This window comes from Miniopterus natalensis, chromosome 9 (genome assembly GCF_054644295.1).
Source record: "Miniopterus natalensis isolate mMinNat1 chromosome 9, mMinNat1.hap1, whole genome shotgun sequence".
In the NCBI taxonomy this organism is placed as follows: domain Eukaryota; kingdom Metazoa; phylum Chordata; class Mammalia; order Chiroptera; family Miniopteridae; genus Miniopterus; species Miniopterus natalensis.
In genome coordinates, this window is record NC_142089.1 from 58,602,473 (window position 1) to 58,621,847 (window position 19,375).

At 33.5% G+C, this 19,375-nt stretch overlaps 1 protein-coding gene across 3 annotated transcripts in view; it reads right to left on the bottom strand.

Annotated features, from left to right (window-relative positions):
• Nucleotides 1-19,375, bottom strand: part of EVI5 (ecotropic viral integration site 5) — a 167,135-nt gene that overhangs the window by 78,095 nt on the left and 69,665 nt on the right. For 2 of the 3 annotated variants that reach the window (XM_087820589.1, XM_087820588.1), the window contains exons 10-13: nt 17,361-17,421; nt 8,883-8,936; nt 7,031-7,063; nt 6,338-6,484 (exon numbers count right to left, since the gene is read on the bottom strand). In XM_087820589.1, the coding sequence (XP_087676715.1) occupies nt 6,338-6,484; nt 7,031-7,063; nt 8,883-8,936; nt 17,361-17,421 (295 nt within the window). The remainder of the gene's footprint in view (nt 1-6,337; nt 6,485-7,030; nt 7,064-8,882; nt 8,937-17,360; nt 17,422-19,375) is intronic. The other variant, XM_087820590.1, reaches the window with a different exon arrangement.

Sequence of the window (19,375 nt, forward strand, 5' to 3'; positions counted from 1 at the left end):
AGTATTCGGTAATTGTACAGCAGAAATGCTTTTTAAAAAACATCAGTAGCTCAGCAGATGTGGCTTAGTGGTTAAGTGTCAATCTATGATCCAGGAGATCGCAGTTCGATTCCCGGTCCCAGGTTGCGGGTTCGATCCCCCAATAGGGGGGGCGCGCAGGAGGGAGGCAGCCAATCAGTGACTCTCATCATTGAAAAATCAATAACTAAAATTAATTAAAAATAAAATTTACCTTTTAAGAACTGCTTTGGAAAAGTTTGATATATTACTGTGAAAAAAACTATGACATATTATTGTCCTAACAGCATCAAAACCATTAAAAACTATATAAAACATTAAACAAACAAAAAGTTTTGAAGCTGGAGTGATTTATGAAAGAGTCCATAGTGAGTAAAAGAGAGATTAAATGGGATAAAAGAGAAAGGTCTCTTTACAGAAGAGCATTAGCTAGCAAGTATAGAAAAAATGAGAAAATATGAAAAATTACCATTTTGGAAACTCAATCAGTGCATGCTAAAACCATTGGGTGAATGAATAGAGGACAATATATTTATTTGGTACAGAAATATTTCCCAACAGGTTACTTAATAGTTGCAAAGAAGAAATCATACCTTTACATGGGCAAGAGTCTATGTATGGTAACCAAACTCAGCATGGTAATCAAACTCAGCATCACTAAATAGTAAGAACAACTTATATTATGTGCTTCTTGATTTAAAGCAAAATAAAGTTCACAATATTATCTATCATCTAAATGTTAAAAATGTTTAACTGAATCTAGTTTACAGGATATAGGACACCACAAGGAAGGAATCAGAGAAATTCAGAATATCAGACAAGAAAACTTGGCTACATTTGTAGTCAGTGTCATCCCTGACACTGGATATTTCTCCTCTCTTTATTTAGTCAGTCTAGACAGAGGTTTATCAATTTTATTGATCATTTCAAAGAACCAGCTTTTCAGAGATTCTATTTTTGTTTTGTAGTTTTAATTTCACCAATTTCTACTCTTTTAGTTACTTCTTCCTTCTACCTGCTTTAGGTTGAATTTGCTCTTATATGTCTAGTTTCTTAAGGTAGAAGATTAGATTACTGGTTTGAAACTTACTTTCTTTCCTAATATAAGCATTCAATGCTATAAAGTTTCTACTAAGTACTGCTGTAGGTAGGGATCCCACAAATTTTGATAAAGTTGTGTGTTCATTTTTATTTAATTCAAAATACATTCTAATTTCCTTTATAATGTTCTCTTTGACAATAGGTAAAAATGTTTAATTTCCAAATATTTGGGGATTTTCCAAATATATTTTATTAATTTCTAACTGAATGCTGTTAGAGTCAAAGAAGATACTCTGTATCTTCTTCAATTACTTTAAATTTTTTAAAGTTTATTTTATGGCCCAGAATATGTTCTATCTTTGTAAATGTTTCACGTGTGCTTAAAAAAGAATTTGCATTGTGCTAAATATGTATTCTGGTAAAGTGTTCCATAAATACCAATCAGGGAAAGTTGGCTGACAATGCTGTCTAGGTCTTCTATATCCATACTGATTTTCTACCTGTTTCATCAATTACTGAGAAAAGGGGTAATGAACACTCCAACTGTAACTGTGGATTTGTCGACTTCACCTTTTGGTTCTATTAGTTCAGCTTCATGCTCCTCTATCAGGAGCATATATGTTTGGAGACATGTATTCCTAAATACATACAATCCTAAGTAAGATTGTCATGTCTCCTTCGTGAACTGACCCTATTACTATCACAAAATGTCCCTCTTTATTCCTGGAATTATCCCTTGTTTTGAAGTCTACTTTACCTGACATTAATACAGAAATCCCAGCTTGCTTCTGTTTAGGGTTTGTGTGGTATATCTTTTTCACCTTTTAACAATTTTCTTCCCATTGTAATCAGTCATTGTGTCCAACAGCATAGGCAGACCACCTTGAGCCTTCACTCCGGGAAATTCACTGGGGCTAGAGAATCACCCTCATTAGCTACGATGCTACCTACATTTCCAATATCCACAAAGCAATCTACTTGGCCTCTGCTACTCCTAACTTTTATGACTGAGGCCCCCTCAGATTCACTGAGATTCTGTGAACAACCTTATTCCCAGGCAGAGAAACATTAAAAACCCCACATCCACTCTGGAACATTAATGAAGCTAGCCTAGCCAAACATCACATCCTCCCAAGTCATGTTAGACTGCAGCTGTGGACAACAGCCCCATATTCAACACTAGTCCAAGCTGTCTGCCATTAGTTCACTAATCCTCTGATATTCCAAATTCTTGTCTCTTGTATGTCTTTTTTTTTAAATTAATTGGAATGACATTGGTCAATACGATTATACAGTTTTCAGGTAACAATTCTACAGTACATCAGAGGATTGTATGTCTTAATCCTCTTGCCTTTGGGCTATAATTCCTATAGACTGTTGTTCTGAACTTAAAACAAGTCACTTCTCTAGTTGCCACCACTGACCTCTGCTTTGCTTTGCATTCTTCCTTTAGTCTCAATGCAAACCACAACTCTGATTAAAACACGCCTAACCCTAGGTCTCCTAATCCTCTCATGTAGCTCACTCTGGTCCTACCCTGACCTTTACTAATGGGTTCCAATGATACCGCTGTAATTAGCTAGTTACTAATAATAAGAAAGGAACAAAAGGAAGGCCAGATATTATAGGCATGTAATTTAGACAGCTTCACCAGGAAGCAACTTTACACTCCCCAGGGGTCCAACAAAGGGAAGATAGATGCATGCCCAGTAAAGTTGGGGTGACATAGGGAAGGTGGTTTGCTGTCAGTCACACCTGGAGATAGAAGTAACTGACTAGAATGGGCATGGCCACTGCAAGCATGTGAAGATTTGGGATACTTAACCCCCTAGACAAAGGAGTTCATTCTCTTATCCTCTTGGCACATTTGGCTTATGGCTCATGCTTGACTTTCTGGCATTCTTCCATGGGGTCCAAAGCCATGCAGACCCCCACATACAATGGACTAATGGACAACAGCTCCCTGATGCTGTACGGGACCTGTCTCTCAACATGGAAAGGAAACTGGGCACTGGCTTTGATTTTAAATTTATTGAAATCCCACCTATACTTCGTCTACGACCGGACTAATGGAAATGGGACTTTAGAAACCCAGGGATGTAATTCCACGCAAATAAAAATCACTCATTCTCCCATGAAGGTCTCAGAAAATTCTTTTTCTTGGGAAATTGTAAGAAGTCCATCCTCAGCAGCACCCAGTGGGGAAGAGAAGCCCCCACTTCGTCTGATAACACCAGCACTGGGATATTATTTGTTCTCCCTTCTACTGCAATCATTCAAACTAAATTTTTTGTTTCCTTGAGACTTAAACCTTCATTTCTTTTTTAAAACTTTAGTTTTATTGATTTTGAGAGAGAAAGGAAGGGAGAGGGAGAGAAACATCAATGTGAGAGCAACACACTGATTGACTGCCTTTTGCATGTGCCCAACCTGGGACTGAGCCCGCAACCTGGGCATGTGCCCTGACTAGGAATTAATTTATTTATCCTCATGAAAGGATATTTTTTCCATTGCTTTTAAGAAAGAGTGGAAAGGAGAGAAAGAGACACACTGATGTGAGAGAGACATTTTTAAATGAGATTTGTCTTTCAATGTTAAGCACATTCTGCCCTTTGGAGCAATATTAAAAGGGGGGGGGCTAAATAATTTTCCATAAGATTACCTCTCAAATACTTGAAAATGACTATGATGTTCTTATAAATATGTCTTTAGTGTAGTCTAAAAATATCCAGGGCTTCCATAGTCTTTTCTATACTGGCCAGAATATATTCTGTAAACATTTCACATGAGTTTTGGCATTCAAACTCAATATAACACTTCAAATATTCTGCAAGCACTTAGAATTAAATTGGGTCATTATTCTTGTAAGAAAACTGTACTTGTGACTTAGGGGGGTGGGGAGGGGAGGGTAGCCATATTACATAATTGGCTAATTCTTGATTTCCTGTCAATGAACATTTCTAGGTATTTGTTATATAAAGCATCACTAAGATATAGCTTTGAATTTTAAACTTCAAGGTAAAGTTACAGATTTATTTCTGTGAAATAATCTTTTATTTTAGTTTCTTATTCTGAATAGATTGAGTATTTTGGAATCCTGACTCATCATCCAGCATATTAGCTACATTTCTGAAATATTTCATCTATACAATTCTGAAACATACCTCATATATGAAGATTAAATAATAGGTTAAAATACTTGAAGCATAGGTGTAGGAGGCAATGGCTTCTGATATCTCTTCACTTCAACATGAATAGCATCTGGATATAGTTAGTCAGTGATAAAAGTTTACTACTTTCATCTGTATTTCTCTACTTGACTAGAAAGATATGATGAGAGCATACCACGTAACTTGTAAAACTGCACTTATGACATAGTTTTTGCTTATTATGGAAACAAAGTTACTCTGTTATGACTTAAAAACAGTAAACTGACTTTTAGTGAGTAAAAGTAATCTTTCTAATTGTTCACAAACAATTAGATCTTCTAGGAATTTTTAATAAATCATCAAGGTTACTGATCTTTTCAGATCTCTAACCATTACTAAATATAATAACTGTATCTGCCAACCCTAAAGCCTTTAGTATCTCCTATTTTCTAAAACCCTTTAAAGGCAATAATATTTCTATGATCCTTTTGCAAATTATTTTAATGTCTAGGGATATGTAATTTTCTTTAAAATTGGATATTTAACCAAGGCTCTGTTACTTTCACGTATTTTGTGCATCTCTGCTTTATATATCTGTTTTACACTTTATTCCAAAGGAGAATGTCTGTTTGTGAGGAAAAAATGGAAACAAAATTGAAGTGGGGATCTGCTTTCTCCTTGTTATATCTTAGCTCCATACTGTGGGTCTATCTTGTCCTTGAAAAAGAAGCACACAGTTTCTTTTTGTCACACTTAATTTTCAAAAGCTCCAGTTTACTCTGGCCATTTCTGCTTGCCCACTTAACTTTTTAATTATGAACTAACATTCTATATTTTTTATACATATCTACCTAGAGGTCTCAATATTTGAAAAAGAATGCAGAAAAAACTAGTGATTCATGATTCTAATGTATATGACTGTAACTTATGCTAAATGCAAATATAATACTTATTATCTATCCTTATAACAAAATCACATTGCACTGATTAATTCCTAACATTACCCTCAGTTCTGCTTTTTCTATTTTTATGCTTTGATACTGCCATTCATACAAAGGCAGAGCAAAATATCCGAGTTCATATCTTTTGAGTATTCTTTACCACTCTCCAATTCATTTTTCTTAACCATCTTCAATAAATATAATAGAAAATAATAAATTGATGTTGCTTTTCTCAATTGTCAATTTTTTCTTTTTGTTTCTAGTTTTCTGATTTTTGTACCCAGATGATGTTGTTTCTTAATTTTACTGAATAAAAGTAATGCCCACTTTAAAGTCATTCTGTTTTTTGCTTCCTGATCCACATAGAGTTCTAGGTTTAACACAACTTTTTTCTGCCTACCCTGTTACTATCCACCTCCTACTTGAAAACAGAAAACTGAAACAAGAAATATATTTTCAAAGGTTAACAGGTGACTTTTCTTTATAACTCTCATACTCTTAAGATCACACTAGTCTGGATTTGCTAATGGAAAATGTCGTCTAACTGGCAAAGAATACCTGACGGTAGCTGCACAATCAGTAGCTGTTCAATACTCTAAGTTAGTTAACATTACTTTTATAAGTTCATTCTTTTTCATTTTGACAATTTCTCTACTTTTGAAAAATGTAAGCATATACCTTAACCCATAATTTAATGTCTTGATGTACAATATTAAGGCTATAGTATTTCTTAAGACATAATCGAAAATACTATCAAAGCTTTAAATGAGATAATTACATATATTCTACACTGGATAATATTTCATCTGCACCATTAACAAAAACTAGCTGAAGTTATGATTTAAAAATTATCCATGTAGAAATACCTATTATGAAACAGATTTCTAAAACCTGAAAAGCAGGTCTGACATACATCACTTATTTTCTATGACTGAGAACATAATGAAAGAAATGAAAATATTACCTATTTCTAACAAAATTAGGTAGACAGAAAAAAAATGTTAGAACAAGGAACCTTTAGGCCACAATAAGACCACTAAGTATTCCAGAACATGAAATTGACTAAGAAGTTAATTAAAGTAGTAAACAAAATTATTTATAACAAGAGCACAGAAGTTGTGCTTTTAAAAAAAGATTTAAAGGAAAGGGGATGAAAAAGGTGAGAAAAAGTACTACCAGACTCCTTACCCATTGCTGCTGGTGCTGGAGCTTCCTGATGGTATTTTCAGCCTGCTCCAGTTTAGCACTGGCCTCATCACTCTGCTGTTTGATGGTGGCCAGTTCCCGTTTTATGAGGTAGTTTTCCTCAGCCTCCTGGGCTCTTGTCACTTGTCCCTTAGGACATAATTTTTGTGTGTGTAAAGCAATTTAGGATAGAGTCAAGAAAGACTGTCTTTGTGAGGTTTAGTTATTTACTTTGACATATTTTTTTTTAAATCACCTCAGAGAACAGAACAGCCTAAGCAATTGTTAGCCAGCAGCTCATTATTGCTCCAGCAAATTTTGGGGAACTAAATGAAAAATTCATCTGACAATCTTAAGAACAATTCTTCTTTCAGTCAATAAAAATTCAATTCATGCAATATTATTGAGCTGTACATGCAGGACTAAAATTTCAATGAATAAGTAGTTAATTTCACAGAATCCACTGATTGCCATTTGGTAATAAGGTTAGCTTTAAAACGTGCAAAAGTGCTTATTTTAATAAAACAAGATAACACCCTGTTATCAAAAGTAAGTTTACACCCATATATATCACCTAAAAAATTATTTTTGGGAAAATGCATGTAAAATTGCATGCATTAAAATAGAAATTTCTAGATTTAAGTCTTTCTTTAGAAGTTAGAGAAAATGCTAAAAAACAAAAACAAAAAACTATACCTGTATCAATCTATCTGCCAAGGAAGCACTTTCCTACAAAAGGAAAAATTCAGATAGAAATGTAAGAGAAAGAAATAAAATAAAGATGACAAAATTAGGAATAAGAAGGAACAAAGCATACCCAAATTCCACCTACTTTTCATGTAATTAAAATAGAACATGTAGATTTTAAAACGGTTTTTACTGAATGCATTTTTATTCTTAAACCTTTAATAAGTATATTAAAATAAGAATACACTGCAGAAAATCATGTGCTTCTAGAAGACAACACAAATTCTAAGAGGTTTTTCATTATTTGAGATAAGTGAATATCTTCTTTTTAAAGCATACTTTTAAATCTTTATTTTTAGAGCCAGCCATATTGTCAAACTACTTATATGAAAGGGAGAAGGAATTTGAGTAAGCAATTCCACTTACAAAGTGTGACAGTGATTTGTACAACCCCAACTTCCAAAGACCAAAGCAAGAAAAATATTACAAATGAAATTAATGAGCTCAGCCTAATACACTATAGGAATAACTGAGTAAACTTTCTGGTTGCAGAATTTAACTGATACCTGTGTATTTATAGAATTCTAAGTGGACACACAGAGGACATCTAAGCCAGTAAAAAAGGTACTTAGTTTTTTAATAAAAATTCAGTTTAACACTTTTCTAACAGCACCTTTATCATTCTGAAGGTTCAATAAAATAGAAATGCTTTCTCTGTGAAAATGTCTCACTCCAAAGATAAAAGACCACCTAAGAAGATATAATCTTACCATAAACTGAGTATTTAGTGAAAAAAAAGTAATTAAAACAAAAACAACTAAGCTCAACCTTTTTGCAGAGTCACAAAAAAAGTAGAATTATCATCAAAGCAACCATAATAAGATGAAGGAAATACAGGAAAACTATTTTTGACTTAATATAATGAACCTGCAATTAATTATCTTACAATAAAAATAGACATGTAATCAGCATCCTGGTCTTTGTGCAGTGTTATTTAATATAAAACCATTAATACTTACAAAGGCAAAAATGCAAACTACCCATTTTTTATTTCTTGATTTCTTAAATATCAACCCATAGATTATCAGGGAAGATTTTAAGATAATTGGCAATATCATAAAGAGCACTTTTTAAAATCTACTTTCTCTCACCTTTAGTTAAAAAAAAAAAAAATACAAAAACCCCCAAAACACCAAAAGACTTTGTAAATTCAGATGTTTTTCTTAAAATAAACCCAAACTTTTACATTATACTTCTATTACTCAATACATTCTTAAAGCATCAGAAATAAGACTGTAAAAGACATTATATCAAAAGCATAATATAAGAAAGAATGTAATATTTCCACATTTGCCCAGGTATTTTATACAAAAGAAAGAGGAGAGGTAAACAGTGGTATCAAAATAATTTTAAGAACAAAAATTTAAGCAAGATTCCCCTGTGCTGAAACTCATGGCTATTTTTTATATAAGAAATTAGTTATTTTGACTAAATTTAAAGCAATCCCAGCTAGGCCTTACATGAATCATTGCCACATTTAATATATGGCTAGAAATGCAGGGCAATATTTGAAACTCATCTTTAAAATACTATACAGAGTAGATTCTCAATTAAGTTACCTCTAAAGAACATACATTTTAGAGATTATATGTAAAGAAAACAAATATTACTATAATAATAGCCTTAGTTAAAACTTTAAAGTTCAGGAACTAGTAGTGATCAATTTTTACTAATGACAAGCTAAGTAAATACCACAATTTCGGAGACATATGTGCTAGATCTCTTGAACCTTTATATAAGATAGACCCCCCAAAAATATTGTGTATTCAACAGAAACTTGCATAAGTAGTCATTTACTTACTTTTTCTAATGTTTCAATGCGTTGTTTTAAAAGTCTATTTTCTGTGCGTAACCTCTGGAAAAAAAGAGAGAAAAAAGAAACATACAAACAAACAAAAAAGATTTTTGGTTGCAAGCATTCCTAAGAGGAAGAAAGATACCTAAATCATAGTCCTTAAAAATGTACCACCTTTTATAAGAGTCTAAGGGATGGTTATATTATTATCTGTCAAATTCTTAAAGACTCAGAGTAAGAAATCCATAACAAAGAAAATGAGCACATTTATCATTCCAACTGTTGCTGAATTTTAAATATATGCTACAATATATACAGAAATAACCCTTCTTTTCGGTACCTATCATAATGACTCTTAGTTAATACTGTATTTTCTTATGTCTTAACATTCCCATTAGATAGAAGAGATTCTAACTCTTCTCCTACAAAGCCTGTCTACAAAAACAAGAAATCTGAAAAATGCATGCTCATAGATATTGTCAGTTTTGAATTAGACCAGTCTCAGTTGATGATGCGTTATATATTCCAAGTTGCAAAATTCCTCACATTTTGAAAGTATAAAGAATGAGTTCATCAAAAGAACTGTTCATCATGAGGTATTTTAAATGTAAGAAAATTAAACGTTCCAATTACTAGCATTTTTCTCAGAGTTCAAAAAGTAAAACCAGATTTTAAAAACTCTTCACCTAGATCAATACCTGACTCCCAAAACCCTATCAAATTACTGCCATAAAGTATTAAATCCAAAACACTCTACGTTAAAAAAGTATTTTTGTATATATTACCAATATAATTTCATATTAATCCCCTATATAAATTATTTTTTCATTTTAGAATCCACTAAATGTTATCCCTCTGTTTTGTCATCACTCTAATTTAAAACTCTCCTTACCTTTTTGTACCAATTTGCTCCATAACTCAAATCCAGCCTTCTTTCAACCCTACTCTTCCTCTAAATTCCTGCTAAAAACGTCTTCCTTGGAAAATTCTTCCGTCAATCCAATCTAATATTTTGCCAGTAAAGAGTAAAATATAGCATAAAGTCTGAGACCAAGAAAATTAAAACTCTATGAATTAGCGTACCTTATAAAGTGGGCTACAGATTGTAACAAATAAACCTTAAGAATTCTTACAAAGATACCATGCAGATTGAAATTGCTTGTTCTATTCATTCAACATACTTAGATGACCTGAAATGTGTGATCTCAGGCTACAAAACAGCATGGTGGTCTGCACGAACAAGCAACAACTAAATGCTGTTCAAGGCTGGAAAGCCAAAGCAACAAATGTGATTCTCGAAATGTTCTCAGTGTATTTTATCAGAATAAAATTCTAACATTTTGTTTATCCTAAAAGATTTAGAAAGTTAAGTTCAACCAGACAGCTGAGTGAGTAAAGTTACTGTTAACAATAGAAATAATGCTAAAAATAATAAATTTTTAAAAAATTCACCTGGTTTTCCTTTTCCATCCCCTTTAAATCTTCTGAAATTCTGCTATAAAAATCTAAACTGATTTTCCCCCAAACATCTAACTAAATGTCTTAATACTACTTTTTAAATAATCAATTCCTCATTTGTGTAATATCCACTTCATCATTAACTGATAATTATAATAGACTATTATAATTAATAAAGACTATTTCAGGATTACTATTAAATTTCAAGTGTTCTTTTTTTGCAAGTGTTTGTCTTTTTTTGCACTGGTATCATGGTATTTTGGTAATTATATGCCTTTGTAATGCCTTTTAATATCTAGTAGAGCTAATTTCCCCCACTGTAATATTGTTTTGTTTCTCCTCCCCAAACCTTAACTACTACTGTAGTTAAGCAGATTTAGATTCAAATCCTCAATCTATAATCAACACCTGTCCATGTCTTTCAACGTCTTAGACTTTCCATTATCTCACCTAGAAAATTAGAGTAAAAACACCTACAATGATATTATAAGACTTAAATGAGAGAGCATAGTGTTTTATATATATCAAACACTTGGTTAGTGATAAGCATCACCCATATTTTTAGTTAGGCATGAATTTTTTTATTACTTTTGTCTACTTTTAAAATTGTTCTTTAGATTTTTTACTTCTCTGGAATACTGCAAGGAATTAAATTTGACTGGTTTGTTAATTTATATTTTGTGGGGAAATTCATGTGTTTATACAACATGCAGTTATTTTTGTCTTTACCTTTGATTCATCTTTTTAAAATGCCTGTATGCAAAGTTTTTCAGTTTTTATTCCTTAGGTTCTATCCTATTTTTCATTTAGGTCATTCCTAGATATGCTTTTATTTTTACTTTACATGAAACTTCTTCAAATATATTTTTGAAATGTTTATTGCTAATACATGGGAAAGTTAATGACTAAAATCTATCATTTGCCTGATTTCTCACAAATTTTTGAGCATCTTTCTTTTTAATCACATTTTCTGGAACTAATTAAAAGGGTATTTTCTAAACTTTTAAGTGAAAACCACAAAGAGAAATACCAATAGAAATGTACACTTAAAAAAATTATTTAAAAAAAAAAAACTTTTTGAACTACCAAACTAGAAAAAAAAAAATGAGGCTGAGAATGAGAGAGAGAATGAAATACCTAAAGTTAGCAAAGTATTAGTGAAATGGAAACTCACTACTAAGAAGGATATATTGGAAATATTGTTTAGGAAATTCACTTAGTACACATCAAACATCTTAAAAATACTAATGCCCTGTAATTCAATAATTCTACTTTTTACAACTGGTTATGGAAATTCAAGGTGCCAAAAAACTTTATATAAAAGATAATAACTATAAGCATATTTTTAATAATGAAAAAAGCGAGAAACAAATATACCAAAATAGGAAAATCTTGCTTTCAAATAACCCACTCTTCAACCATTATCTATTCTTGCCAAATTACTTGCTTTATAACATAACCCAAGTTCAACAATCCTCCTTCTCACAGGGACAAGCCAGTGACCCTATCAACTTTTCATCGTTCCTGACTCCCTGATGTCCTCTCTCCCCTCTTTACAAAGTTTAATTTCCAGTCATTATAGACATTCCCTTGCTTTTATCCTTCCTTCCCCATCCCTTTCTTAGAAGCCAGTATACTTGCCTGATGAAACCACTACACTGGATCAACATACTGACAACTCTGTATCTGCACCTATGCCGGTAAATATGACCAAAGAAAAATATAACCATGCTTATTTAAACTGACAATCACGAAATTCATTTGGACTCTTAATGTGTCCTAGCAATAAGTATGTATTTACTTAGTCCACTCCTTCTCCCGCTCTTAGATGACTATTTCATACTTACTCCTCTTTCTTCGAAACAGCAACCCTCTAACCCACAGTCAGGTGATAATCTTGTTATTTCACTGAAAACATGGTAATAGTCGGAAGAGAACTTCACAAGCTCCCACAACCACATCCTACATTTTACCTGTGTTTTTGCCCATATATCTGACTTTCTCTCCTGTTATTGTAGATTAACCATCTATGTTAGAAGACCAACTTAAGTCTTCTCCCACGCACTAAATCCCATACCTTCCCTACTCTAGCAATTATCTCATCATTCATACATCAATTTTTCCTACTTAATTATCACCATAATAATGTGCTTATTTTTTAAAAATGTGTTTATTTCTATATTAAAAAAAGAAAAACAAAAAACTCAACATAACTACCTTCTACTCTTTTCTCTACGCTTCTAAGACACTCTGCCTCCTTGGAGTTCTGCTTTGCAGCTTTATTTCACCTTCCTAACGATTAAATGCTGGCTTACTCTAAGGCTCAGTTCTTGAACTCTCTTCTCTATTTCATCTACTTAAGAATTTCTGGCCTTACACGGGTACAAATAAAAATTTTAAGAGACACATAGGAATTTATATGCCCTTTAAATTGAAAATATACATGTTTCTCTGGAGAGTAGTTAGTGATAATGAGATTTCCCAGGTAATCTCATTCACTCTCATGGCTTTAATATCATCGTGTCAATAATTACCAAATTTATATTTATATCGAGTATGTCCTCTCTTAACTAACTCAGAATATTCAAGGAGCTACTCAAACATCTTCTAGGTACCTCATACTTTAAAAACACGCAAGCCCCGGATGGTGTGGCTCAGTGGCTGGAGCACTGGCCTGTGCACCAAAGGATTGCGGGTTCAATTCCTGGTCAAGAGGTCAAGGACATGTACCTTGGTTGCAGGTTCGTTCCTGGCCCAATTGGGGCACATGCGGGAGGCAACCAACGTATGGGTTGCTCTCACATCGATGTTTCTCTCTCTCCCTCTCCCCCTCCTCCTCATTTCACCCTCTCTAAAAAAAAAAAAAAAAAAAAACAATGGAAAAATATTCTTGGGGATGATTAACTGGGGGGGGTGGGGCAAAATTAGGGCCCTGGTATTTCTTCCCAAACCAGATTCTCCAGGAAACTCCATTTTCTAATTACTCAGGCCAAAATCCTCGATTCCTGTCCCTCTTGTATCTCCACGTTAAATCTGTCAGCTTTACCTTTAAAATCTATTCAGAATCCAATTACTTCTTACCACCTCAGTCCCAGCCACCATCACATCTTGCCTGTACTACTTCATCAGCCTTGTTCTTAGTCTCCCTGTGTCTCTGTTCTTGCCCCCAACAACCTACTCTCAATACAGGAGCCAGAAAGATCCACTGAAAACTTAAGTCAAATCTTGTGCTTCTCTGCTAAAAATCCCCAACTGCTTATCAGAGTAAAAGCCAAAGTCTTCACATGGTAATTATCTGCAATACGCAACACCTTACCTCCTACCACTTTCCTCATCATTCATGTTGCCCATCCACAATGGCCTCCTTACTGTTCTTTGTCAGGCACACTCCTGACCAGATTCTGCTCTCCTTCCAGATATCTATATATCTAGCTCCCTCAACTTCCTTCAAAAGTAATCTGGTCAATTTCTGCAAGTTTTCAATCCAAAACACTGCTATTTTATTTTCTGTCCCTTAAGGTATTTTGTTCTCCTGTTTAACACTTATCATAATGTAAAATACTGTACATTTTACTTTTCTGTTTATTGTCTGACTTCTGTACTAGAATATAAACTCCATGAGGGCAGGAATTGGTTTCTTTCATAAACACATCTCAAGTGTCTAGAATAGAGCTTGGACATGTACATAGGCACTATAAATATCTGTTAAATGAATGGCATTAAATAAATTATGCTTTTATACACTAGATTTTATTATTCAGCCATTAGCTTTTTAATGAAAACTTCATAAAATGGGCATCCAAACCCTTCTTACATTACCAATATATTAAAGTCTCTCTCAGAAAGCAGCACAGTGTAAGACACTGAAGAACATATATGGGCCTTAAAATAACACAAATCATAGTTGAAATCCTTGAATTTCACCATTTTCTAGTAGTGTGAACACTAACATATTATTTGAACTCTCTGATGCTTAGTTTCTTCATGAAAAGATGGGAATAAGAAACCTTTCAAAATACTATTCTAAGAATGGATGAAGATAATGCATGTAGATGACCCATCATTTATTAAGTGTTGAATAAATATGATTGTCACTACTAATATCCCACACTGTTAAAAATAATTACTGAAGATTTAGATATTTGTCATGATTTCTTTTTTTTATGTCAGGCAGTGGATACACAACTGTTTTTATATTATTCTGTTTTTCAACACATCTGGAATATTTCTTAATTTTTGAAATTAAATGTTAATTTCTGACAAACAACAAGTCAGAATTTCTAAAACCTCCCATTTGCAGGGCTTTAGACCTTTATGTCCCAAAGAACAAATTTAAATATAGGTATTAGATTATAGTTCATGTTTATCTTAAATTAACTGGGGGAACAAAGGTTTTTCTTTTTTAAAGGTTTGTGGGTTACCCCAATATAAGCCAGAATTTTAAGATTTGCTCCTCCTCTCCTTCAGGTGGAACATCAATGGATTGGAAAAAGACACTGATAAAAACATTTCTATTAACAAAAAATTTCACACCGTAAAATGTAAGATTCTCCATATGAAAGCATTATAATAAAAATCTTCATATATATATATATATTATATATATATATATCACTTTCAGAGAGGGGGTGAAAATACTTAAAAGTCCCATCTTGATCAGGGAGCTGGCTGACAGATATTATTCTTAGAATAAAAAGGTCACCAACCTGAAGGTCTTAGAATAAAGTAAAAACAGTGGAAACCTTAAAAATATTGCACAATATCAAAAGCTGATTTTTTTACTTTCATATTAATAATATAAATTTATACTTTCATATAAATAATCTGATGATCACACTATGTGCTTGTGTAGAGAACAGTACAAGACTATGTCCCTGAAGACTTTAGAAGTGAATCAAGGTAAGGAAGTACTAGTTTAACAGAACTCATTCCCTTGTAAAAGGGACCTCAAGGAGAAGGGAAGAGAGTAAAAAAGTGGCATATCCCATTTTAGAGAAAGGCTCAAATTATACATAGCTCTTTAATTGGAAATAAGTTGATCATTTGACGATGACTGATCCTATTAACAAGGTGGTCATCTGATTATGACTGAGATGAGTTGCGAGGTCCAAGTGGAAACCAGACAAATACCAAATTTTAAGTGAAAAAAGTGTAGTCACACAAAATTTGTTTGGCTTTGTCTTTTGGCGAGGAGACAGGAGGATTGAAAAAAGAGATGGATACGGTACAAGAGTAAGAAAGAACTATGTATAAATAAGATTTTAGAAAAGGAACAGACTACCTTTGAGATCAGCATACTTTATTTACCTGTTATGTTCCACTAATATTTTTAACTTTCTTTTCCACCCCCGATTCTTCTCTATAAATAACTTATGCCATCCATTTTTGCCTAAGACACATGGAGCTGGCAAGCAAAAGTATTTTGTGAGGTAACTGAACTATAACTTCCCCCAAAAAACAAAATTTGAAAAAAACTGCAAATATAGGCTAAAATCTGCTAAGGACCTTTTTGAAAAGGTCTTTTGTTATTACTACATTCATGTGACTTAATTTTAGGAAAAAACTTCAAGAGCAAGAATTACTCATAGACCTGAGATTTTTTTTTTTTCTCCCCCAATAACATAGCATGGTGAAATGAACAGGATGGCTTCCCCATCCTCAGATTCTTGATTTGCTGTTCCGAATATTCCTGGTATGCGATAACCCATACTCTCTCCCCACTCATCAGGATGACGTACTTTTTACTTTCAGTAGGTTGAAGTAGAGGGTATAATTAATTTTACCCTTACTCATGGTACCTAAAAGAAAAGCAAATGGTAGAGCAGCAGTTGGATAACAGAATTTTAAAAAGGAGGGAAAAAGAGGGATCTTTTCTGTCTCTCTGTCTGAAAAATGTAGAAGTACCTATTTCCAATTAATAAGAACAGGGGACAAAATGGAAATAACACATCTAGAGAAGGGAGACAGAGTTGGTAAGAGAGGTAACATAGAAAAATAGGGGAGACTGTGTCCCAGGAGGCTTTTGAGGAGGTTCATGGAGAGGAGTAATAGCAGGACCCATTCCCTTGTAAGAAGGACGTGCAGGGTGTGAGTGACATGGTGGTATCTTATAGCAAGGCTGAATTAACACAACTAATTAACTCTGAATAAGGTGGCCATCTAATGCCTTGCCAGATTCAAATAAAAAATCAGACAGACGCACCCAAACACAGAGTGGGGGGAAAAAGTAGTCACTCAAGAAATATTGTTTTATTTTTGTTTCCTGGGGGGTGGTTAAGAGATAAGAAATGGGATCAGCCATCACTGAGTTTCTTTACTACCTCATCTTTCTATTCATCATCTCCATCCTAAAACATCAGCATAAAAGCCAATAAAACTTTTCTTAACTCCCAGCTCAAACAACACCAAAGATCCCCAACTTAAGAATTTCTGGCCTTACAGGGGGTACAAATAAAAATTTTAAGGTACATATGGAAATTTGTAAGTCCTTTACATTGAAAATCTACCTGTTTCTCTGGAGAGTAGTTCAAAAGTATAACATTAGCTTAGTGATGAAAAAATTGAATTAGCAAAAGCTTCCTGCATCTCTAAAGCAGTCATAGTTAGTTCTAATGCAATGATTTGCTCTATTTGGTCTACCTTAGACTATACTGCTGTTAGTCTCAGCATGCTATAGATTATCTTCTCCACAACATTTAAAAATATCCTTAAATGGAGTAGTTATCTTACCCACAGAAGTATTTTCTCAGGATGACCCACCAACATATCTAGAAAAAGGGAAGAGCTGCTCTCTTTTACACTAGAATGAAAACCACCCTGGTCACATTATTCTGGTTTTTGAAATATCTATTTTTAACTATAATTAGTGGGACAGTAAATAAATTTATCAGTAAATAAATTCAAACATCACTGTTAAATGTGCTATAAGTAGGTAACAAATATATTAACATAACCTAACATCTACTGCCAAATAATTGACTTCTATCAATTTATGTTCAGCACTTTTAAAAGTCCCGAAATGCTTACTTTAATTTCAACTTGCTCTTCCATTTCTTTAGTTTTTATTGTAGTGTATTCCTTTTCAAGCCTAAGAAGAAGGGAAAAAAAGGTGTGTTTTCATTCAAAAATAGTTATTAAATTATAAAATTTAAAACTACATATTAACACAAAATATAATTTCATTAGGTTCCCCCAACTTATATTACAAACTGAGATATTTGATGAGAAAAATCAAATAGTTGCATAAGTTCTTACAAAAGTTACTTTACAAATAACAAAAATAAGGGCCATACAAAAGTAAGTTTTAGAATAGCAATTTTCAACCTTTTTCATCTCATGGCACACATAAACTACTAAAATTCTGCAGCACACCAAAAATATATATATATTTTCCAATCTGACAAAAAATAGGTATAATTTTGATGGATTTACAAATAATAATAATAGTAATTATCTACTCTTTTTGCTCCAAAGTGACTTTTTTCTTAAAATATGTTATTGCATTCACAGAGGAAGGGAGAGGGGAAGAGAGAAACATCAATGATGAGCGAGAGTCACTGATCTGTTGCTTCCTGCACGCCCCCTACTGGGATCAAGCCTGCAACCCAGCAGGTGCCCAGACAGGGAATCGAACCTCGATCTCCTGGTCCGTGGGTCAGCATCCAACCACTGAGCCATGTCAGCCAGGCCAAAGTGACTTTTTAAAAAATCAGGTGCCTATACTTGTATATAAGGATTTGTGGTACCAAGAATCAATCAATCAGACACAACCTCATTATGCAACATGAACAATAAGATGCAACTCTATCAAATTTGTGACCTATATACTTATAGTTCAAGACAGGGCATTCACACTGGACAGCTATTGTGTTGGCTGTTACCATTTTTTTTATTTGACAGTCTAGGGGAAAAGAGGTCAGTGCCCTTGACTAAATAGTCAGGTATCACATGTTTTAAAAATTCTTGTAGCACATGGGTGGAAACTCGCTGCTTTAGAAAGTAAAATATATAAGGCACCAAACAGAGAACGAAGTGTACAGATTCTATTCGGCCCTAAACTTACAAAAGAACTACCTATCCGGGCCCTAAACTTACAAAAGAACTACCTATCCGCCCCCATTAAATTAAAATACATCTGTAGAGTTCAACCAAAGAGATCTTAACCAAAAAAAAAAAAAAAAAAAAAAAGTTTAACGACAGGGATACATTCTGAGCGATGCATTATTAAGGGATTTCGTCTTTGTGCAAATAGCTCAGGAGCCATGAAGAACAAAACAACACAATATTAAATAAAACACAAGAGCCCAGCCGTGTGTGGCTCAGCAGCTGAGCATCAACCTAGGATCCAGGTGATCAGGGTTCGATTCCCGGTCAGGACACATGCCCGATTACGGGATTGATCAATGACTCTCTCATCATTGATGTTTCTATCTCTCTCTCCCCCTCTCCTTTCCTCTCTCTGAAATCAATAAAGATATTTTTTTAAAAAAATCAAACACAAGAGAAAATGATGCAATCAAGAGAAGGAGTAAACAAAAGATGTATGAGGCTGCTGCACAGGCGTATGAGGTGTAACATGGCATGTTCTTTTTTTATATAAGTAGAAAGCATTCTAAAATAATGATTAAAAGCATAGTAAAGTAACTATATAAACCAGTAACATAGTTGTTTACTATCATTATCAAATATTCTGCACTGTACATAATTGTATGTGCTATGTTTTTCTAAGACTGGCAGTGCAGGTTTGTTTACATCAGCATCAACATAAATACATAGGTGATGCATTGCACTATGATGTTACCATGGCTACAGCATCACTAGATGATAGGAATTTTTCAGCCCCATTATAATCTTATGGGACCACCTTCATATATTTGGTCCACTGTTGACCAAAAACACCGTTATATGTGGTGCATGACTGTATTAAAATTGACTAACATTTATAATGGGGGAAAAGGGACAACTATTTCTAACAAAAGAATTCCAATTAATAAACATAGAAGGAATGAGACAAATATAAAAATCACCATTAGACCTCCATA